The 23,167-nt window shown below is 45.5% G+C and overlaps 1 protein-coding gene across 15 annotated transcripts in view; it reads left to right on the top strand.

Moving 5' to 3' along the window:
- MAPKAP1 (MAPK associated protein 1) overlaps positions 1-23,167 on the top strand; it is a 259,582-nt gene that overhangs the window by 140,752 nt on the left and 95,663 nt on the right. For 13 of the 15 annotated variants that reach the window (XM_089302685.1, XM_089302680.1, XM_017350085.4 and 10 more), the window contains one exon: positions 14,323-14,432. The exons of the other annotated variants lie outside the window; for them this stretch is intronic. In XM_089302685.1, coding sequence (XP_089158811.1) covers positions 14,323-14,432 — 110 coding nt within the window. The remainder of the gene's footprint in view (positions 1-14,322; positions 14,433-23,167) is intronic. 15 annotated transcript variants of the gene reach the window in all.

Below are 23,167 nucleotides of genomic sequence, written 5' to 3'. Positions count from 1 at the left end.
CATCAGTAAGTTTTTCCTTTTCTCAGTTGTCTGATGGAATAATACAGATTACTGACTGTTGCCCTGTGTGTGTCCTTGGTTCAGCAGTCTCCCACTTGCCTCTCTGGTCTATATTCTCAGCTGGAAAAGCTGCTCCTACAAAGGCAGGGCCCAGTGACACTCAGGATGTGCCCATGGTTTTAGAAAAGAAAATCCCAGCAAGACAAGTGACGTCACCCCTCGGTCTCCACTTCATTTCCCCACTTTGCTCCTTGCCTCTCTCTCCTAGAGGAGAGGAGACGGGAAGAAGCTGGGAAGACGCTGGCCTGAAAGAGAAAAAGAGGAAGTAGGTTTGACAACAGGGGGTGAATTAGTAGTTACTAGGGGCCAGTCATGCGTATGTTATCTCATTGAACCTCAAGTTAGCCCAGTTTTCATTATGACCAGTTTAAGGACTTGGAAACTGAGGCTGAGCAGGCATTGTTCTCTGGCTTGGATTTGACCCTATTCCTGACTTTAAAGTCCGTTCTGCGCTCTACTAGGAGGTAGGGTGGGCCGGGGAGTTTGAATGTAGAGTGGGTTTAGTCAGTCAAGTGAGTCCCACTGTCATAAGGCCCATGTTCAGCTACTCTGTGGCGCAGTAGGTAAGATGGGCAGTGGAGCCAGATTGCTTGGATACCTATTCTGACATTGCTCTGAGTAGGGTACGTGATCCTGGATGTGGATTTCTTGGTTTTTCCGTGGCTCAGTTAAGTGGAGGTGAGGATTGAATGACCTGGTATATGTGAAGCACTTCGAACAGCACCTGGCATCTGTAAGTGCCATCTGAAATGTTAGCTTCCATGATTGTTACGAATTAATCAGCTCACCCTGTGAGGGTGGGAACAGAATTTCTGTGCCCCACAGTGTCCAGCATAGCCCCTTTACTGTAATAGATAGGTCACAAATATTTATTAAGTAGATAATTGAGGAGATCTTGTTGCTAGTCTTCCTGTCTGTTCTGCCCAATCTTAGACTAACTGCAGAGGAGGGGCAGACTTTAGGCGAATGTTGCTTAGCTGGGCTGAAAAAACCTGAATTGGAGTAACTCACTGGACATGGGCAGGTTGTGGACATGGGAGATTTGCAGACTTTCCTGGTAGTCTTTTTATGAACAAAGATGCTAAAGACAGTTGTAGGCTGGGCAGTTGGGTTGCAGGTTAAGATACCTGTCCCCATATCAGAGTACAGTACCTGGGTCAGTTCCTGGCTCCAGCTCCTGATGCCAGCTTCCTGCTAATGCAGAGCTTGTGAGGCAGCCATGGTGGCTCAAGCAGTTGGGTCCTGCCACCCACACCTGGATTGCACTCCTCTCTCCTGCTTCAGCCTGGCCCTGCCCTGGCCATTGCTGCCGTGTGAGGCGTGAACTGCTGGCTCTCCACTTTCCAGATAAAGATAGTAGCAAGACCATAAACTCTTTGAAGACTGGAAGAGCATAACTCTTACTACCTCTGTATCCTTAGCACTCAGCACAGGTTTTTGTTTGTTTGTTTGTTTGTTTGTTTGTTTTTAAAATTTATTTATTTATTTATTTGAAAGGCAGAGCTAGGCAGAGAAAGAGAGGTCTCCCATCTATTGGTTTACTTCCCAGTTGGCTGCCACAGCCAGAGCTAGGCTGTTCCGAATCCAGAAGCCAGGAGCTTCTTCCAGGTCTCCCATGTGGGGGCAGGGGCCCAAGGACTTGGGCCATCTTCTGTTGCTTTCCCAGGCCATAGCAGAGAGCTGGATCGGAAGAGGAGCAGCCGGGACTTGAACTGGTGCCCATATGGGATGCCGGTGCCACAGGCAGCGGCTTTACCTACTACACCACAGCACTGGCCCCCTTAGCACAGGTATTTGAAGAGAGGTGGGCTGCCAGCAGGACTCCTGACCAAGCCCTGGGTCCCACCATACCTTCTGAGCCCTCTTCCCTTCCTCTGCAGCCTTGCCCTGGCCTTTGAGTACCAGGAAGCCCCAGGCAGTCTTCTGGCCTTCAGAGGGCCTCCCAGCAGCCACCCCCGAGGCTCCAGGAAACCTTTTTCCCCAAGCAAGGCTTGAATTTGGGCAAACCTGGATCCAAATGTCAGCTTCACCAGTAAGTTGCTCCATGAGTGTAATCAACTTACCTTTGTAAGTCTCAGGTTCTTTATCTGAAAAATGCCGGTAACTGCCTCATGGGATTGTCATTAGGAATTTCCTTAGACATCAGTAATGTCTCTATTAAAGGCAAATAAATTTTGTAGCCTCAGTCTTTACCCCAGTTTTCTTATTCTTGTAAGGCTATTTGAATAGATATAAATGTAAACATTCTAGTTATAAAGTTCTATAATTTCCTAGCTATAAATTCCATGTTTTTATACAACTTAATTAAAATTGCAAGTTAAATGCAAGAAAAACTGCAATATCAATGAGGTTACTTCAGTGCAACAGTTGATGTTTTGCTGAAATTAAATTGCTGATGCTGGGTTAAATGGGAGTTAAATGCTTTACTTGTCAACTTCTATTTTTTGATTTTTATATAAAACAATGAGTACAAGCCGGCGCCGCGGCTCACTAGGCTAATCCTCCGCCTAGCGGCGCCGGCACACCGGGTTCTAGTCCCGGTTGGGGCGCCGGATTCTGTCCCGGTTGCCCCTCTTCCAGGCCAGCTCTCTGCTGTGGCCAGGGAGTGCAGTGGAGGATGGCCCAGGTGCTTGGGCCCTGCACCCCATGGGAGACCAGGAAAAGCACCTGGATCCTGGCTCCTGCCATCGGATCAGCGCGGTGCGCCGGCTGCAGCGGCGGCCATTGGAGGGTGAACCAACGGCAAAGGAAGCCCTTTCTCTCTGTCTCTCTCACTGTCCACTCTGCCTGTCAAAAAAAAAAAAAAAAAAAAAACACGAGTACCGTACTATTTGTCCTTTGTAACAGTGAATATATTTCTAATGATCAATCCACTATTGTAATGGACCAACTGATTTATAAGGTGTCACCCCCAAATTTTAAATGTTCTTCACTAGAAAAATCTGTGCATTTATCCCATCGTAATTTCCACTTAATTTCAGTTTCCCCAGAAATTTCCGTTTGAAAACTGAAATTCCTGTGTCTGGGAACATTCCTTACTACTGCCCCTAACCCCCGACCCCCTACTTTCTGCTGTCCTTGCTTTGTCTGTACACAGGTGAACTCTGCCTGATTGATAACCTAGCCACAGTGTGACTTGTGTGCAAAAGAGCATCATTTGTCAGGCATCAACAAGCCTGTTCCATAGAGGACATGGACCCACTGATTTCTCCACCACTTTCTTTATCCAACGAACTGTGTTTGCAGGTAGCTGCAGTGATACCATTTGGCCTTTACTAGGTCTGCCAGTGATGTCAAGTAACTCAAGCTGCTGGAGCACACAATCCCTGTTGTCTCACCAACTTATCCCAGGTGCTGCAAACTTTCTGTGAAGGGCTGGGTGGTCAATGTTTTAGGTTTGTGGGTTCATCTCTGCTTTGGATGTGAAGGTAGCTGTAGGTGATGCATAAGCACATGTGCATGGACTGCATTTGTCAGCACGTCTTACCCAGTAAGCTGACTGCTTGTTCACATCTGTCTGGTGAGGGTCACATGGCTGTCCTGGGTTTGTTCTTCTCTAAGCAGCGATCTGGGCTCCCCCAGCTGGGGGAAAAATGGGGTACATGGGAGATAGGAAGTTGCCTACATCTATTATCAATTTTATCTATTCACAAGGATATTTTGACAAGTTTGTAGAGAAGTAAAATTAAAAGATAAATTTGTTTTATTGCAAAAGAAATTTTAAATTCTTGCATAATTTTTCCATAAACATGAATTTTCCATGAACTTTTAGAAGACCCCTCCTGGCCGGTGCCATGGTTCACTTGGCGCTGGCACCCCAGGTTCTAGTCTCGGTCAAGGTGCCAGATTCTATCCTGGTTGCTCCTTTTCTAGTCCAGCTCTCTGCTGTGGCCCGGGAAGGCAGTGGAGGATGGCCCAAGTACTTGGGCCCTGTACCCGCATGGGAGACCAGGAGGAAACACCTGGCTCCTGGCTTCGGATCGGCCGTAGCGGCCATTTGGGGGGTGAACCAATGGAAGGAAGACCTTTCTCTCTGTCTCTTTCTCTCACTGTCTAAGTCTGCCTGTCAAAAAAAAAAAAAAAAAAAAAAAAAAGAGACCCCCCCCCTCCTATGTAGGGGTCCCTCTAGACATGCTTAGATGAATAGATATGAGTTAATAGGTAGAATTTGCATTAAGCTAAATTCAAATGTTTACATCTAAAGTAGCCTATGAATTCATCTGTGGACTCCTCAGGTTCCTTGAACCTCATGAAGTACTGCTGTGATGATTAATTTAGCTCAGACCATGGTATGTAGGAAGTGTTGTTACATAGTTGCTATTCTTATTCTTTGTATATGAGATTTATCAGACTGAATAATTTACAGTAAGGTAAGAATGGGATTTAACCTTCCTTTGGATTTTTTTAAAATCATATAATTAATATATGTTCATTATAGAAAAATTATAAAATGGATCGGTTTCTTCATACAAAAGAAAAATTTTAATTTCCCTTCATTCTCATGCAAAGATGGTGAATCAGAACATTTTATCGTTGTTTATATCTTAAGAGGACTATAGTTAACTTAAATGAATCCCTAATCAGAAACGGAACGTGACATTGGATGACTTCTCATGTTCTTGCTGAGTCAGGACTGGGTGCTTCTTGGGCCCCAGGATCCTCCTAGAAATAGAACTGTTGTGGTCAGGCTCCTACTGCTGTGGAGATGTTTTTTGTTATGTGCTTTCCCGATGACCACTGTGGTGCTATGGAAGTCTTAACATGTGTGAGTCATTTCACCAGAATTTTACTTCCAGGGATTTGCTCTAGGGAAGTCACCAGAAATGTGTGAAAGATGTATGTACTAGGATGTCCATTGTAGTTATTAACAGTAGCAGAAAGTTGGAATCAGCCTGGAGAAATAAGTGTTGGTTTGCTTTTACAGTGAAGTGCTATGTATTCATGTAAAGTGATGATGAATATTGAATGACAAAGCAAAATGTTCTTGATATAAAGTACAAGCATTTAAAATGGAGGGGGGGGTCTGTGGATTTTAAAAAATGTGTGCACCAAAATAAACATCTTTTAAATCTGAAGAGCAAAACCAAACAAACACCAACAACAAAATTAGTGGTTTGGAGGAAGAGGAGTAGATTAACAGCTTGCACTTGCAAATTAGGAGCCTGATAATGGAAGCTGTCTCCTTTACCAGATTCATAAGTGGATTTCTAAATTACATGTTGCTCTTCATTGATTTTGGACAGAGCAAATGTCTATACCCATGGGAGTTCCTAACTTGCCATGTTAAGCATTGCTATCTGGGTATCAGGAGTGTGGGGTCGGAGAGATGGGAAGAATGGGAGGGTTGTGGGCTGGCTGCCAAAGCCAGATACAGAGCTGGGTGTCAGGTGATGCCTGGGGCAGTGCTCTGTGCCAGCAGTGACCAAGCCAGGGCCTCCTGCTACTTTAGATTACAGAACAAGGCGAATGGGCTCTTGAGTCCATTGAATGCTTCTCCCAGAAGGGACTTGCCTGGTCCGTCTCCTCCTCCCACCTCCCAGCCCAGGACTGACATCAGAATTTGTGAAACTGAATTGAATTCACGAGTGGCAATGAGACACAGCTGTGGAGATGTCATTTCATTGCGTGTGTTGGCACTGAAGTTTCGTGCGGAGATCTGTCCTGGAGTGGGGAAGAAAGGCTTTAAAGGCAGGGAAATCAAGGCCAGTTAAGTGGCCAGAATCCCCCTAAATCACATGTCAGTATCAGCAGCTAATCTCCCTCCTATATATGTATTTTCCATAAAATGTTCATGCATTAAGATGAATGTGGGAAAGGGACAGTTCTAACAACAAAATGCAGAACAGATGGAATTTGGTTAGGATTTTGCTCTTTGGGGAGGGGACCGTCAGGGAAACAGTGGAAGATCTTGAGCCCCAGTCTGGGCTGCCTCAAGCAGCAGGGCCCAGGGGCCCCCCACAGACTGCCCTCTTCTATGGGATGCACGCATAGGGAAAACTGAGCTGCTTTTTAAGAGGCATGCCCTAGATTCATTGCTCTTTCCTGGATGAGGGCTGTTCAAAAGGGCCTGTAGTTGTAGTTTGCCACCTTTATTTATTTATTTATTTGAAAAGCAAAAATGAAAGAGTGAGCAAGAGAGAGATCTTTCATCCACTGGTTCATTCCTCAAATGACTGAGGCTTGGCCGGGGGCTCCATCCTGCTCTCCCACATGGGTGCAGGGGCTCTCTTCCGCTGCTTAACCAGACACATTAACAGGGAGCTGGATTGGAAGTGGAGCAGTTGGGACTCTAACTGGCTCCCATATGGGATGCTAGCGTCACAGTCAGCACCTTAATCCGCCACACCATGACACCAGCCCCTAGTTTGCCTTCTTGATGTTATCCCCAAAGAATTCCCCAAGTAACAGACCTTTATCAAAGGGTGCATTTCCTGGAAGCCTGTCCTTCTCTTATGTGAGACTGTCTTGTGGTCTGGAGAAGGAAACAAGCATTTTTGCACAGTCACTCAAGTTCATGCCTCTGAGAGACATTATCTCACTTACTCCTTATAAGCAGTTCATTTCTGTATGTAAGCTGTTACTTACCCAAGGTCATACTGTTTGGTAGGGGCATGACTAAAATAGAAAAAGGAATAGAGGAAGATGCCTGTGTTCTCTGTAGCCAGGCCTGACAATATGGATATAAATTATCCTAGTTATTTATTGTTTGCGCGAGTCATCGAGGACCAACTGTGTGTTGTTTCTGTTCATTCTCTTGTATTAGCAAACATTTTCATTGTCCAGATTGTCCTCGTGTATGGAAATGTAGCATATGCAGCCTGTTTAATTTTGTATTTGTAAATCTGACTTGATTTCCTTTTTGGCAACAGCTACTGTCTAGAGAGAAGAAAAGATTTTTCTTTGTGTCTGTTTAAAATGACAGAAATATTGGAGCAAGTAATCAAGATGGAAAGCATTAATTATAGACTTCTAAGAATTTAAAGGTCAGACAAGCTAAATACGTGTTTTGCTCGCTGGAATGTCTGCTGAAATCGTGCCAGGATTCGCTTTATTCCTACGATGAAAGTGACTACTTTAGATAGCCATCAACTTTCCTTGCTATCTAAAAACTGCACTCGATTGTTGCTTTCATTACTATATATCTTAAAAGTTTAGGACTCGCATTTCTGACATTAATGTGACTCGTTTCGTGACACACCCCCTTTGGCCATGTTTAGTTCCCATGTCTCATTTTGCTTTCCTCTGTTCTCCCCTCAGCTTGTGTTGGAGTCTGTCAGCTACCGCGATGCACATGTCAGGCTAGTGACTTGTAATGTTTATTAATACAATGTCAGTCTTGTGTTGAAAAAACGGAGGCTTCTCAGAAGGTTGCGATAGAACCAAGTGTTTGATTTCCAGACCCTGTCTGCGCTGCATGGTGAATACATTCTCGATGTTACGCAGTTCACTGACCTGACAGTTATGGAACCCCGCCTGGGACCCCATTTCAGCAGGACATATTTGAACAGAAACAGTTTGCAAAACTTTACACACTTAAGCTCCTGCCAAGCCAAACTGTTAGCCACTTGAGTTTGTTATAAATACCCAGTGGCAGTGGTTGGAAGTAACCCACGGTGTGTTTTATATTCTGAACTGAATGTGAATGTCTTTGCGGTTATATAGAGTAGTAAATAATTGAGTTTGATTAGGGAGAGGGACCTCATTATCCCCCACCTGTGCCCAGCTGGAAGGGGAGGGTCGAAATGAAGCCATTAGCTGTCTCTCTTACTGGCATCTCAAAGAGCTCAAATACATCTGTGTCTTATTTTCTTTTCTGGCACAATCAGTCGAGCAAGCTAAGCAGGCATGACCGGATTTGGCAAGTCCCAAGGACTCTGGCAAAGATACACAAGGAGAAGGCGGAGGGCAGTCATTTTGGCTTCTCACTGCCCATTAGTCTAGCGAGTTATGTTTTTGGAAAATGTCTGTTTTGAAAAAGAGTACTTTGTCCAATGTCAAACACTGCATGCTCATACAATACGCTTTGATCTTTTTTTAAAAAATTTGGTCAGCACTGGGGGAAACAAACTGTGGCATTCGCACTGGTGTAAGCTCTCTTTATGGATAAAGCCGTGCCTACGGGACCTACTTTAAAGCAAATATGCTGCAGTTAGTATGAAGGTTCCTCTTGCTCATATATTTTCATTTTCCACCTTGAAGTGCTAGACAGTAAGCATGCATGGAATTGGGGCAGAGCAGGGTGGGACCCAGAGACGGTGTCTTCATCACTGTTACAACCTGGTCAGGACTGGAGGCTCCAGTGCTGCCCTTAGCAGCCTTTTCCTGCTTCCGCAGACTGAGTCTGTGGCTCGTGAAACCATGACATTTCCCAAGGTCTTCTTAAAACATGACCTTGTAGGTCATGTGGTTAGTCTAAGAGTCAAGACATTTAAAATCAACCTGAATTTGACACAGTGGAAGTTGAGCCTTTTCCAGATTAGTCAGTGATTCCAATCTGCAGAATGTGCTCTCTGGAGGTCTCTCCTTCCCCTGAAGCTTAACACTCCTTTCTGGGATCCAGAGGAGTTAAAAACATGGGGTCTGGAGTCCAGCTGGCCGAAGTTCAAGTCCCGACTCCTCCAAAGACGTATTAGCAGCTATGTAACTTCTTAGTATCTGATTGCATAACTTCAGGCAAGTGGCTTAACCTCGTCAAACCTCCGTTTCCTCTGTTACAAAATGGAAATAATAATAGCACCTACCTTTTCAGGGAAAATTAAGTAAACAGAGAAAGTGCTCGGTAAATGTTGACTGTTATCACAGTTTCATCATTATATATGTAGAAGAGCTCATGGTTAGTACATTAACTGTTTCTTATTAAGCAGTTATTGGGTGTGATGGTAAATAACTTTAGAAGTATTGAATCTTTACAATAATCTTACAATCTGAGAATTACTATTAGCCCCCATTCTGTAAATGAGAAAACGCCATTAGGGTGATTTTGTGGTTTGCCCAGGGAAGGCAGAGTTGGCACTCCAAACCAGGCCACTCTATTCTAGAGCTTACTGCACTCCGCCGCTTCCTGGTGTTGCCGTTGTCTTTGTTAACATGGTATAAAGCTAAACAGCGGTTGTGCTTTGAGACATCGACTCCACCAGAAGCTTCTCTGACCTCCCTCCTAAGTGGCTGGGGGAAGCTCCTCTGAGCTGGCCTCCATGTTTGTGCTAATCACACAGAACTGTAATTGTTTGTTGGCTTCTTTGTCTTTCTCTCCCACTGGATTGTGCTACTTGGGTTAGAGACCATATGGTTGGTTTCTGAATCCAAAATAGGATTTTTAATAGATGAGTAGCCTCAGGTAAGTTCCCTGGTGCCTCTAGCTTCAGTTTCCCTCTGATGTATAATAATATTTATTTTAGGGTCGAATGGGTTAATACAGATGTATTTTATATACTTTTTTAATGTTTATTTTCATCTACTTCAAAGGCAGAGCAACAGAGAGAGACAGATTAGTCTTCAGTCCATTGGTTTGCTTCCCAAATGCCTACAACATCCAGGGCAGTGTCAGGCCAGAGCCAGGAGTCCAGAGCTCCATATGAGTGGGTGGCAGGGGCCCAGGCACTTGAGCCATCACCTGCTGCCTCCCAGGGTGCATCAGCTGGAAGCTACATTGGAAGCAGAGCAGCTGGACTTGAAACAGCACTCCAGGATGGGATGCTAGCTTCCTAATAAGGGCTCAACCCATTGCATGATGGCACCCACCCCAGATACTGTTTTGTTTTAAGCTTAAAGTAGCACCTGGCACATAGTAAGTGTTCAGTAAATAGTAATGGCTGCTATGGGTTATGAAGTATCCCTTTTCTAAAATGCTTGAAACCAGAGTATTCAGATTTCAGATTCTGGAATATCTGCCTGGACATAGTGAGATATCTTGGGGATGGGACCCAAGTCTAACCATGAAATTCACTTGTGTTTCATATACGCCTTCTACACATAGCCTGGAGGTGATTTTATACACTCTTTTAAGTGTACCTGCCTCTTGGCTGTGACCTGTCACACAAGATCAAGGTGGAACTTTCCAGCAATGGTGTCGGGTTGGCGCTCAGGACTTTCAGGCTGTGGGGCATTTCAGCTGGTGGGGTTTTGGGTTACAGGTGTTCAACCTGTATTACTGTGCAGTTGTTAAATAGTACATAATTTGTACTATGCACATAAAAACTCAGTAAATCTCACTGGATTTCTCTGCTTCACTGCTGTAACTTCCTACTCCCAGCATGCCTTCCCAGAGCAGTTGAGTCAAGCTAACGTGGAACAGACCTGTTTCTGTGGTTTCCTCTCAAACAGGAAAGCTCGCTGGGATGCTCGCCTTTGAGCTGCAGGGAGGTTCTGAAGTCTGGCCCGTGCTGCTCACAGACAGCGCCTCCTGAGTGTTGCCACCAAGCCCAACAAACCACACGTTTTAATGCCTCTGCTACTGTTACATATGGTCACTGTTGAGATGCAGCTGCTGCTTAGAGGGTAGACGAGAGGGGGACTGAATAGGGTGGCATCTTTTGGGCTGATGACTTGGACCAAAGGAAGCCAAAGACAACTAATTGGTGATCTCCTTTAACTCCTTGCCAGCCTTGGCACCAGGTGCTTTGGCATTCGCTGTTTATCCTCATGACCGTTTTGTAGGGAAGTGGCCTCTCATTTCATGAGGGCGGCAAAGGTGCTCACGGGTTAGGGCAGTGTTTCCACTAGCCCTGGAGCCAGGGCTCAGAACAAGGGTGTCTCACTCCCTGCACGAGCACCTTCCTCCCTAGTGTGCTGCCTTCCAGCGTGGGTCCTGCGTCCAACCCTGTGTCCTGTGACTAGAGTCCAGGCTTTTCCGAGGAAGCCCCCGTGTCTGTGTCACCACCGGTTTACTGCTTAGTGGAGAAATGCTCATCACGTTGGGTTCATGCCGGTTTCAGAACTCCTCTCTGGTAACTGAGTGGCTTTGCGCTGGGACAGAGCTGAGTTCCCCAAGTGAGGCATCTCTTTAAAATGCCCGTGCATTTTTCAGTGGTTACAAGACTTGCCAGGGCCTCGCTCTGAATTGACTAAAGCACTCCTGGCAGCATTTCGTCCGCTCCCGGAGGTGGAGTTTCACTCTGGACCCAGCACAGTGCCCCTAGAACGCCCAGCTCCCCAGGACACAGGAGCAGTTTCTGAGCCCAGACCTTGGGTCTGTATGGAGCCTGCTTGGTCAGCCAAGGCTTGTCACCCCCAGCCCAGGCCGGAGCTCAGACCGGGTGGAGGGGCGGGGCTGGGACTGGGAGCGCACTGCTGACCCGCGCCAGCATGTCTCCTCAATCACCGTGTTCTCATCATGCCCAAAGCCCCGCATGAAATAAAACCAGATTTAAGAGATGCATTTCAATAGACTTTTTAAGAAAGCACATACAAAATCCTGGAGATAAGAAATGAGGCATTAAAACCCAGCATGTTTGGAAACCAGGCTGAAATTGTGGGAACAGTCTCCATTTCCATGTGTTAACCTGGAGTGTAAGTTAACAGTGGCACCTGGATGGGTGCTGGGAACCGCTCACATTCCCTGCTCTCAAAGTTTCAGAAACCTATCAGTGTCTGAGTCCAGAAACCAGACTGTGTGTTTCTCTCCCCACCCGCCCCCCTCAAGTGCTGCAGACATGGGACAGGAGCCAGAGTTTGCACTGGTCTGGAGGGAGAGGAGCAGACCCAGCTTGGACCCTCGGAAACTTCCCTTTGGTCTGGGCAGCATGCAGGGCGCAGGGCAGAACCTCTTGTTTCCTTTTAATGTGCACGTTTTTACGGAAATGGAGCCCCCGAGTAAGATACGGCACACTCCTGAAGGCACATTCTAAGTGCCGCACGTGCCCCTTCTCGTCGCCGTTGTTTTCATTTTCCTCCCGTGAACCTGGCTACTCTGGCTCCAGCGTGGAGGCTGTAAAGGAAGATGGAGAGCCGAGTTACCTCGGAATGATCACTATCGTTAACATTCACGGGTGGTTCACTTATCATTCCTGACTGCACAGACATGGCAGCCGCTCGGAAGCGTCCGCAGGTGTAGCGTGGTGATACATATTACATTGTGCCACAATGGATTTATGTATTCTGTAACAAAAGAAAAGTGTAATGAAAAAATACAGAAGGTAATCCTTTATTCCTCCACCGCACAATTTATCAGTAATGCCTGTGGATGATAAGTGCCAGGGATTTCCTCTGCTTGCTTTAACCTTGTCACCTAGGTACGTTTTGGTAAAATGACAGAAAAATACAGACTGGGGATTTTCCTCTGTTCAAAAATCTTTTAAAAGGACACTTTTAATTTATGGAAGTTAGGCCAAGCACCAGGCTTCCTTGTGAGCTTTTAGTCTGGCTTTGCTGAGAAAGATAAACGTGTGGACTCACAATAATGCTATCAGCCAGCAGTGGATTAGGAGAGAGTGTAAGCAGTTGATGAGCAGACTCAACTCTGAGATCGTTCAGGTGGAACGCAGGTGGCTGGCGGCTCCTGAGACCTAGGCCAGTACTAGGCTGTGAGTTCTGAAGAACGCGTGTTCCCTGTTAGGCCCCGCTCATCCATCGCCCAACATATTGTCACAGATGGAGCACACCCCGACTTGTGAGGAGAAAGCAGGGAGGGCAAACGGAACGCGGCTGATTGGCATTTGTTCCAAACACACACTGGCCTAGCGCCAGTGCAAATACCCTCCAGTTTATAAATGCACAAGGCACTTTACCTTTCAGTATTCTTGCCAAAGTATCACTTACTGCCTCGCTCCCTAAATATAGTTTTGTTTTGTTTTGTTTTGTTTTAAAGAGCTATTTCTTATTTTGCTTTGATCAGTAAAATAAACTTCTAAAGACTGTTCTGGGATGGGGTCCAGCATCGGAGGTAAAGAATGGCCGGGACTCAGGCATGATTCTGTAACAGAGTGTTCAGGAAAATTAGCTTGACAGTTCTCAGGCCTGCTGTTCGATAGCAAGAACTTGACCAAGTTAAAATGGATGATCGTGCTGGCCAGACCAGCATCGGCTTCTGCTTTTTAACAAATGGAATGTCAAGGATTAAACAGCAAGCCGTATGGAGAGGAAGGCTGTGGAGATGTCTCTGTATTAGGGAAGCAAATTGGGTCCTTGGTTTTGAGACGGGGCCCCAGCCCCTATGGAGAGCCAGCCACCTGGTTGGGTCGAACCGAGGCTGGAGGCCCCTTCCCAGCCTGTCATATCATTGGGAAGTCTTTCCAGGGCTTAGCTTGTGACTTGGCTTTTCTTTCGCATTTCTTGTCAGTGTGAGGTTCTGCCATGTTTTCTGGCCATGTTCCCCTTTGAGATTCTTATGGGGAAATGGGAATGCGACCAAACTCCTTGTGGCAATTCCCATGTTCCATGGTTGGAAGCTTGGGTCCCGTTTGTTACATTAGCTTCTTGGACTGGGCCTGTTTTGTTCCAGTGCCCAAGCATAGTGAGTAGTATTTGTGATACTTGCTATTGCAATTAATAGTCTTGGTGAAGTTATATCTCACCCAAGAGACAGGCTTGTTTTCAGAATATTTCTTCCTTAGTTTTTCCCCCCTGCCTCTCTAAACGCAGGCCTTCCCCCACCCCAATTTAATTAAGCTTAAAAGTAGTGTTCGTATATTGTCTGGTAAACATTTGTGCTTCAGCTAATATTTTATTCGACAGTCTAGAACTAATGAGATGTGACCATTCCTAGTGCAGCACACAGAGACTGTGTATTTGGGTGTACGTATGTATGTATGCTCATATTTTACTAGCTAGTTAGGGAGAGCCTTTTCTTGTCTACATCCTGAATTCCTTTGGGAACACACACACACACACACACACACACCCCTACCCCTGCCACCATGACATATTTTACCCAGGGCTCCCTGAGCTTATTCTAATGGTAGTATCTGCCTGCAGTGACATCTACTGACACAAGCCAAGTTTACCAGTTGTCAGTCCTTGCTGTGGGACTCGGTTGGGAGCCAACACTAAGAACCTATGGTACCAGTGACCCACACAGACCAATTAGGCTCAATTTGTGGTCAATTAAAAAACCTTCCCTAACCCTGACCTTTGTTCCACTTGGAACTGTTCGTACTGGAATGCTCCCCCCACCCCTCAATCAGCAGTAGAGGTATTCAACCCATTTTTAAATAATTGGCGCTTCGGGGTACATTTACCTTAAACCTTCCTGAGATACACTGAAGATCATAATAACGTCTCTCTGGTGCCTGTCAGTGATGATTTAATATTTGTCTCTTCCTGCAGAAATGCTGCTCATGGATTCTCCCTTATTCAGGTAGACAACACAAAGGTCACCATGAAGGAAATCTTGCTAAAGGCGGTGAAGCGAAGAAAAGGATCCCAGAAAATTTCAGGTGGGATAGTTAAATCATACCTTGACAATAGAAACTGAACCCTGTAAGGTTAAAAGGGCTTAGGATGTGTGTGTGTGCATGTGTGTGTGTGTGTGAGAGAGAGAGAGAGAGAGGTGTATGGGGGTAGATTGTTTCGGGCATCAATGCTATAGAGGATTTGGTTAGCAGATTTACAGCAAAAAGCAGGGAGGGGGATTGTAAGCTGCCCTTGGGCCTCTGGAAGGGACTAGGTCAGTGGCATGTGTGAGAAGAATATGTTCATACCTGTTATGGATGTTCTGTCATTAATAATCTGTAGTAGATTAAGACAGAGCTATTTGTACTAAGGATTAGGTGATATAAAGCTGTCTTGAAAGCGGAATCAATCCTGAACTTGAGTTGCTGCTTTTAATTTCATGTTTTCACAAAATTTTTCATAGGACTTTTAGTTACCAGTGTTTAGGATTTGAAAGGAAAAAAGAAAAAAATTCTCTTCCATTTTTACCAAATGAGAATAACCTTTAAAAAAAAAGGTAAATCACGTGATGTGCATAAATATTTGTTAATCTCTAACTCCTCATTACCCAACTTAATATAGAAAAATAGGATTATGGTATTAGCTATGATAATTAAAGGATGTAAGAAAAACTATTGTCCATCTTGAGAAATAATTATTTTGAGCAATAGCTCAAAGATTTGTCATAGCACAGATAACATTAATATCAGTCAACCTGTATATGGCTTGTCAAAAAGCTTTGTACATAAAGAGATTTCTTAAACACCTTTGATTTCACCTTTTGGAGAGGGAAAAAGCATTGCTCAGGTTGAAGAAAATAGTTTTGTGCTCTCTTTAAGGGGAGGCATATAATCTGCTCCAGATTTAATTAGCTATCTTCAGATGAAAGCTGAAGTTTTAATAAAAGTTAGAAGAGATAACATAGTGAAGGACACGGATGAGCTGTCTCAAGGCCATATTCCCCGGGAACGATAAGAGCTGTAAAAAATGGCAGAGGAGAGCAATTGAATGGAGCAATGAAAATCTGATTCTCATAAAAAAGAGAGAGAGAGAGAGATGCTGGTAGGGGCGGTTGTAGATGAGACCTGCTAGCGTCTGCAAGCAATTTGGATGCTTGCCAGGAGTCATTGTTCACCCTCGGCTGTGGCGGCTCCGTCCAGATGTGCCAACTGCACGTTTCGGCTTTTGCCAGCTGACTGCGCCGTTTGATAACCAGCTCTCTGGATGCCCATCACTGGCCGCAGAGATAGAATTAAATGATGATGATCTTCCCACAAGTTGGGAGAGGAAACAATGCATATAAATCTTGATTTCATCTCAGCATGAGAAGTCTTTATCCATCATCACTCATAATGAACAAGTCGTTAGCTGGGATGAATGGTGTTCTGGTTTTTCCAAACACCTCTTTTGTTCATTTTTTGGGTGACTTTTATCCAATGCATGGGGGTCAAACCATTTTGCATTTAGGGGATCATTGAAGAGGCATAGTCTCTCCTTTCCTGGGGGAAGTCGATATTTTAGGGTCCTGGTTCCAAAATAATAGATTTTAAACAGCTTCAGATATTCAAAAATACTTCCTAAGCAGTCATCCTCCTTGAGGATCCTGGTTCTTCTCTCTTGTTTTATCTCCTAAACAATAAAATATTTTGTGATGTAATTTATTGTATTTTGGACACATTATTCTGAATTGTCCATGAAACCCTGTGAACTCACGGGGCTACAGCCGAGCCAGTGTCTCTCCTGTCTCCAGCGATGTCTGTCCAGTCTCAGACCTGTTTGTGTCCGTGCCCGGCGTCCACGTTGCTCGTACACACGTTCATGCTCACCTTTGTGTACACACCGCTGCCGTTTCCTTCAGAGCCTTTGCCTTATCCTTGGTGCAGAGTTACAGTTTGTTACCTGAGAAACAGTGATCTGCATTGTGTATCCCTTCTCGCCCTGAAGGAGCCAGTGGAGATTGGTGCATTTGCATACATTACTGCCCTTCTCTTAATTCAAAGGGCTTTGTACAGTAAGAAGCTCTTTCTGTTGCTCTGTTACATCTGATCTCATGAAATAGAAAGAACTCTAGTTTGGCAAAGATATTGAAGATTAGCTTGGGGAAAGCAGGATACATTTTGTGTTTTTGAGCTTTGTGGTTTGGAGCAATTTCTTTCGGGGAGTGATTAATGAAAACAGGAAAATTCTCTCGTCATAGAGGGAACTGCAAGTACATTTGCTTTAGGAAAAAACCAATCTGTTGGTTCTCTAGTTGTCTGTGAAATACAACCCTTTATGGGACATGGATTTAGTCATGAACTTGGTGGAGAGTGGTGCCAGGCTAAAGTCCTCATCCTGCACTTCGTTTGGGTTTTTTGTTTGTTTTAAAGATTTTTAAAAATTTACTTGAAAGGCAGAAGGACAGAGAGAAAGGGAGAGACTTTCCATCTACTGGCTTACTCCCCAAATGACTACAACAGCCAGAGTTGGGCCGGACCAAGCCAGGAGCCAGGAGCTCCATCCAGGTTTCCCAAGTGGGTAGCAGGAACCCAAGTGCTTGAGCCATCATGTGCTGCCTTGCAGAGTGTGCATTAGCAGGAAGCTGGATCAGGAGTGGAGGCCAAGGAATGCCAAGGACTGCTGGTAACCACCAGAAACTGGAAGACGCAAGAAAGGATTCTTTTCTAAAACCTTTAAAAGAAACATGACCCTGCTGACAACTTAGTTTCAGACTTCCAGTCTCCAGAACTGTGAGAAAAGAAATTTTTTCTTTCAAAAAGAAAAAACTGTGTGCTGATAGTGTGGCATAGACACACAAAATTAACAATTCTGTTCCCTAGCACACTCCTCTCCCCACCCAAAAAAACGTGCAGGAACTGGGACCTGAACCAGCCTTCCGATGGAGGATGCAGACATCACAGCCTGCGGCTGAACCCGCTGTGCCACAGTGCCCGCCCCACCCTGCATTTCCTGAGCCTGTGCTGCAAAGTGACCTGCCCGTCTTTACCAGAAGCTGTCTGTCATGCCCGTGCCTGGGACCGAGTTAGAGTGCTCAGCCCTCTCTGCAGATAGCTTTTACCCAATTGACTACAGAAGGGCATTTGTTTCTTTGCTGCTTTTATTTAACTTAAGTGAGAAGCGGGGGACCACTGCTTGATATTAAACTGCACACGCCATGCGGTGTGAGTCCTCACACTGTGGGTTCACTAGAGGTGAGTTGCGCTAGAACAAGACTTCAGAATCCATTGACAGAGACCTCTGTTTCTTGCCCAAGACCTTTAGCTTCTCATCTTTTTTCTGGGCTGACCATACAACTCTTCATTTAATAGTAGCAATAAATTTAGAGCTTCAGCTATTTCATTATTAAATCAAGATGTGGGCTTAATGGCAGTCCTAATATTTAAATACTCCTCTGTCCTTCCTTCTGGCACTCCCTCCCCAATTTTCATTTGTGAAAAATTGGAAAGTGGTAGGTGTTTAAGCAAAAGAATTCTTCTTTGGGTAAATAGCTTCCTCAGTGGAACCCTTAGGACTTTAAAGTATTTTTGCTCTTTAGGATAGCATCTCATTACAGATACTTATAACTGGCCTCAAATTTGACTTGCATTACTTGTAATTATTTCATCAAGTCATAACTATTTATGATTACTGCCGGATTTTTTTCTGTTAATAATCATGTATTTAACTATAGCAGTCTTTTCACAGTATGTTCCAGTGATTTCTCTGCTAAGGCCTATTTTTTTTAAAAAGCCATTTTAAATGTCTCTTTTAAAGTTCTGCTCAGCTTTTCATTTTATTAGTGACCTGCTTGACATTTAGAATCTACCTACATTGGCAGGAAGTGCCCACTGTTTAAGAGCATAGTGAGTGGAGAATCCAGCTTTACAAGATCCGGATGCAGCCTCTGCTGAGTTTAACAGTTGGGCGGGTGTATGTTTGACACAATGAAGAGTAGCCTGTTAGATCCCTTTATTTAGCCAATAAAGTAAACTGACCTGTTACTTAGCTAATAAAGGCCTTAGTTCATCAAGGTCTCCCTCTGTCAAGGTCACCCTCACAAGCAGTGTCCCTCTGAGCTGCTTAGTGTTTTGTTGTTGTGGTTGTTCAAAAACGTTGTCACCCACCGATCTGTACCAACCCCAGGAGCAGAGTGTTGGGGATGACAGAGACACAGTGGAGAAATGGAGGGACATCAGTTTCGTACGAACATTGACACAGAAATAGCGGCACCTCTTGGTCCACAAAAGAGGGAAGGCTTCAAAGTAGGATTCACCAAGCAGAGTGGTTTTCTGCATGGATCTGTCTCGCTATCCATTCTCTTGTGAAACGGGGGTGTTTTTCTCTATTATCTGCTGGGTGATCGAACAGACGCCTATTGCCCTCTGCTACCGCTATCTGCTCTTGCTTTAGATGTGAAAGAAAACTGTGTATCCCCGGAAGTTCCTTTTTAAAAGTTTTTATAATGTTATGATTAAGCCTTGTGACATTCATTCCAGCTTCCGTCATAAAATTTCACCTAGAACTTGAAAGAAAAGTATTAGCTTTGTCAGGTGACTCTCTCTTAGCACCTCTAACTCCTGCTTGTTGACTGTATTGTCCTACTCCTGGAGTGTCATCAATGAGACAGTCTGGCCCCAAGTACTCCCAGAAGCGGGAAGGGGGAATGGACATCCGCCTCAGCGTGCGGGGTTCTGGCCTGGAGGAAAGTCACTGATGGTATCACTGGATTCTCAAGTTAATCTTTAAAGATTTTGTAAATTATAAATGTTCATTCGTAATGTATGGGCTTGAAAAAGTTTGTGGAAAATAAAAGGTAAGTTTTTCTTTGTTAAAAAAAAATGCAATCACTGCCTATAAGGTCTTCAAAAAGGTCAGAGAAAATGCATATAACAAAAAAACCGCTTCCGGGGCCTGGCACTGTGGCGCAGCCAGGTAAGCCACTGCCTGCGATGCCTGGATTCTATATGGGCGCCAGCTCGTGTCCCTGCTGCTCCGCTTCAGATCCAGCTCCCTGCTCCTGTGCCTGGGAGAGCAGCCAAGGATGGCACAAGCTCTGGGCTCCTACAGCCACGTTGGAGACTTGGAAGAAGCCCCTGACTCCTGGTTTCAGCCTGGCCCAGCTGCAGCTGTTGTAGCCATTTGGGGATTAAACCAGCAGATGAAAAATCTCATTGTTTCTCCTTCTCTCTCAGTGTAATTCTGCCTTTCAAATAATAAGTAAATCTTAAAAAACAATGTATGGATTTCAAACTTTTCCACCAAAGTAAGTTTACCTTTTAATTGCATTTTGAATTCCGTAAGCTCTTTGTCTGTAGCTGAGTTGCGCGTTCACTTCCCGGGTATCAGACCTGTGCTGGCTACAAGAAGACAGTGGAGTGGCCCATGGACTAGGGCCTCACTGAGGACGGCTGACCTTGTAGAAGGAGACAGCACATGAGGGCCTGAGAGAGAAGAGCAGGCTGCAGGGGAGCTCCTCCCTGAGAAACTGACATTGAGACAATGACCTTCACATTTAAGCTGGCAAGAGTTGAGTGGGGGCAGGGCTGTGACATTCAAAGCATGGCTTACCATATTTTAATATAAAAAGAACATTTCAGATGACTTTGCAGGTTAACTTACTTAACTGTCCTCCCTTAAAAATTGGGAGAAAACTGACCTCAAGAGATCCAGCAGGTACACAGCACCGTGACCAGTGTCCTTACAGCCCAGTCCTCGGGCCGAGCAGCCGTTAGTCAGTCTTGAAACCACCCCCACGACCTGCCCCCTGCTTCTCGCTACATCTTTTTATTTTTTTTATTTTATTTTATTTTTTATTTTTTGACAGGCAGAGTGGACAGTGAGAGAGAGAGACAGAGAGAAAGGTCTTCCTTTGCCGTTGGTTCACCCTCCAATGGCCGCCGCGGCCGGTGTGCTGCAGCCGGCGCACCGCGCTGATCCGATGGCAGGAGCCAGGTGCTTTTCCTGGTCTCCCATGGGGTGCAGGGCCCAAGTACTTGGGCCATCCTCCACTGCACTCCCTGGCCACAGCAGAGAGCTGGCCTGGAAGAGGGGCAACCGGGACAGAATCTGGTGCCCCGACCGGGACTAGAACCCGGTGTGCCGGCGCCGCTAGGCGGAGGATTAGCCTAGTGAGCTGCGGCGCCGGCCCCTACATCTTATCTGTTAGGAACTCCTGCCAGTTTTACTTCAAGAACGAACCCTGAATCTATTCATTCTTTTCCATCTACATTCGGTGGGTCTGAGTCGCCAGGATTTGTCACCAGGACTGTTGAAATCGTCCCCAGACTGGTTCTGCTTCTGTGGCCAGCGCCTCCAGTCTGCTGTCTGCCTAGCAGCAGAGAGAGCTTTTACATTATGAGTCAGATGATATTAGCTCCAAACCCTTCAGTGTCTTCCAGTTGCATTTAAAATGCAATCTAGACTTAACCTCTGTGAAATACGCCAATGCCCGAAGAGGGGAAGACACATGTGGAGACTGTGAGCACAAAGAAAAACTGGTGAGAAGGAGGTGGAGAAAGGAGTGCAGAGTTGCTGGTTGTGCTGTGACGAGGGGTGCAGGTTAGGCAGAGGTGCCAGGAAATGGGCAAGGGAGCCCCTGACCCGGTGTGGACCCGCTGCGGCAGCCCCTCTGCGGCAGGGACCGGCACAGCCACACCCTGCAGGGCCCCCTTTCGTGCCAGGTGGACCTAGAAGACTGGACACACATGGGTTTATTATTTGCCATGGGAGCTGTGTGTCGGGGAGGAGCTGGTCTTTCCAAAAGCAGGACCTGTTCCAGTGGCTCAGAGCCGCCATGGGGAGGGCTGTTGCATCCTTGGAGTTAGCACCTCGTGTAACCTGCACAGCACCCCCTGGAAGTTAGGTGTCATTTTGCTTGTTTTACAGATGAGGTTTTAGAAATGACACAAAGTGAGAAGGAAAGCACATGTTGGGATTAAGGAGCTATAATCATAATTATATGTGTGATCAGGTACTCCCTTCTCTGAGCCTCCTTCCACCAGACTTAGAGAAGCTGAAGTCACCACATTTCCCCAGAATTGAGTGGTAAATCTAAGTTGGAACCAAGCCTTTTTTGACCTCGAAGCCTATGCTCTTTTTATTTCTACCATGTTGCTTATTAGAACCCTAATGGGAGAACACATTTAAAATTCTGTAAACAGAAATGCTCGTTGATTGTGAGATCTAAATGCACTAGGGAAGCGCAGCATTTAAAGGAACCCTGCGGTGAATCTGGATAGAGAGCCAGGGATTCTTTTTGTAAGTGCACAGTTTGTCTGTATTGGTGTCAGTTTTAATGTTTTATGTCTGGCTTTCTTAAAGCAACATACACCTGTCCTGAGCTGCCCTAGGAAAAAGGGAAACCCATCTGTGGCTTAGAAGGAGCAGGACTTTTAACCCTTTCCTGGTCTGAAGGGTTCCCCAAAGGCCACAGTAAGCTGAAGAGTCTTCTGGCTGCAGGGTTGGACAGTCTCCCTTCACGTGTCACTGTAGAGAGGGAAGTCCTGTACCATTTCGTCTATGAGGTAGGGTTTGTAAGGCAGGGACGCAGATGGGTGGTTTCCTCGTGCTGTAACCCTTAAAAATGAAGAAAGAAAGAAATGTAAGGTAAATAGCACTTGCGTACATGCCCTTTCTCTCAAAGACAGTGCTCTCCGCAGACAGCTGTTCCTCCTTATGAAAAATAAATAACCATTGCCAGTGCCACTCGTGTGAGGGCTGAAAACAAAGCAAAGACCTGGTGCTGCGTGTCCAGCGACCCAGTGTGGAAAATGAGGTGGTAGATTAGACCGCTAAGGTGGTTAAAAGTGGAGCTCAGCAGTGCCCCCCGCCAGCATCTCCGACTTCAGTGCCCCTGCTTCCTCCTCCCTCTGCCTCTCACCTGAGCCTCCCCTGTCTGGTGTGCTCAGCTCCTGATGGATCTCGTGGAGTGTAGAGCGGAACACGTTAAAGATGGCATTGCAGTCAACTATTTTATCCAGAAAGCCTGGAAATTTGGAGAATTTATGTCAAGCAAAAATCTTTTGGAACCACTTTAGAGACCCAATTATTTTAGAAGGGTGTTATGAGCTCTCGCAACTGCCACACCAGAAAAACGAGAAATACATCATTCGGCAAAACTACATTTGACCAGCATTTACTCTTCCTGCTAGTTGCTAATCTTTCAGAAGTTCCTTTTCCATTAGAAAATCTATTCATTCACTTCATCTGGGGCAGCCACAGCCTGGATTCGATTAATGGAAAAGCAGGAAGAGAGCGAGAGATAAGACATAGACTCCGAAGGCTCTGAGGTACACACAGTTTGGAGTCCGAGGACCTTCCGTGGATCCGCTAGGGACTAATTCTGGAGCTTCTTGGGAAATAAGACTGCATTAAATGGAGCATCTTGATTTTAGGAGTATTAAAAATGGGGGGGGGTGGCTTAGAATTAAGAAGCTGGTACTGTGTGTGGGGTCACACACTTAACGTCTCTGAGCCTCACTTTCTTCGGTTGCAATGTGGCAGAGGTTGAGCGAGCATTAATCCAAGCACTCTGTGAGAGGGCCGTGTGTGCCCCTAGGCTCTGTGTGGCTCTAATGTGCCCTGCTTAGTTCAACAGGAAAGGAGACACTAAAATGTGGTAGATTGACAGGCAGAAGAACACCTGTAAGCAGCAAGGCCGGGACGGGGCAGAGGGCAGGGAAAAGCAGCTCTAGGGTTCAGGAATTTCTTCGGCGCTTTTTTTTGAAGATTAATTAGAACTTTGCCAGAAGAGTAAATGAGA

The sequence above is a fragment of the Oryctolagus cuniculus genome, chromosome 1 (genome assembly GCF_051225735.1).
Source record: "Oryctolagus cuniculus isolate XC-2025 breed Fujian yellow rabbit chromosome 1, ASM5122573v1, whole genome shotgun sequence".
NCBI lineage: Eukaryota > Metazoa > Chordata > Mammalia > Lagomorpha > Leporidae > Oryctolagus > Oryctolagus cuniculus.
Note: the sequence above shows the minus strand (reverse complement) of the source record. Positions and strands in the feature narration are given on the sequence as shown.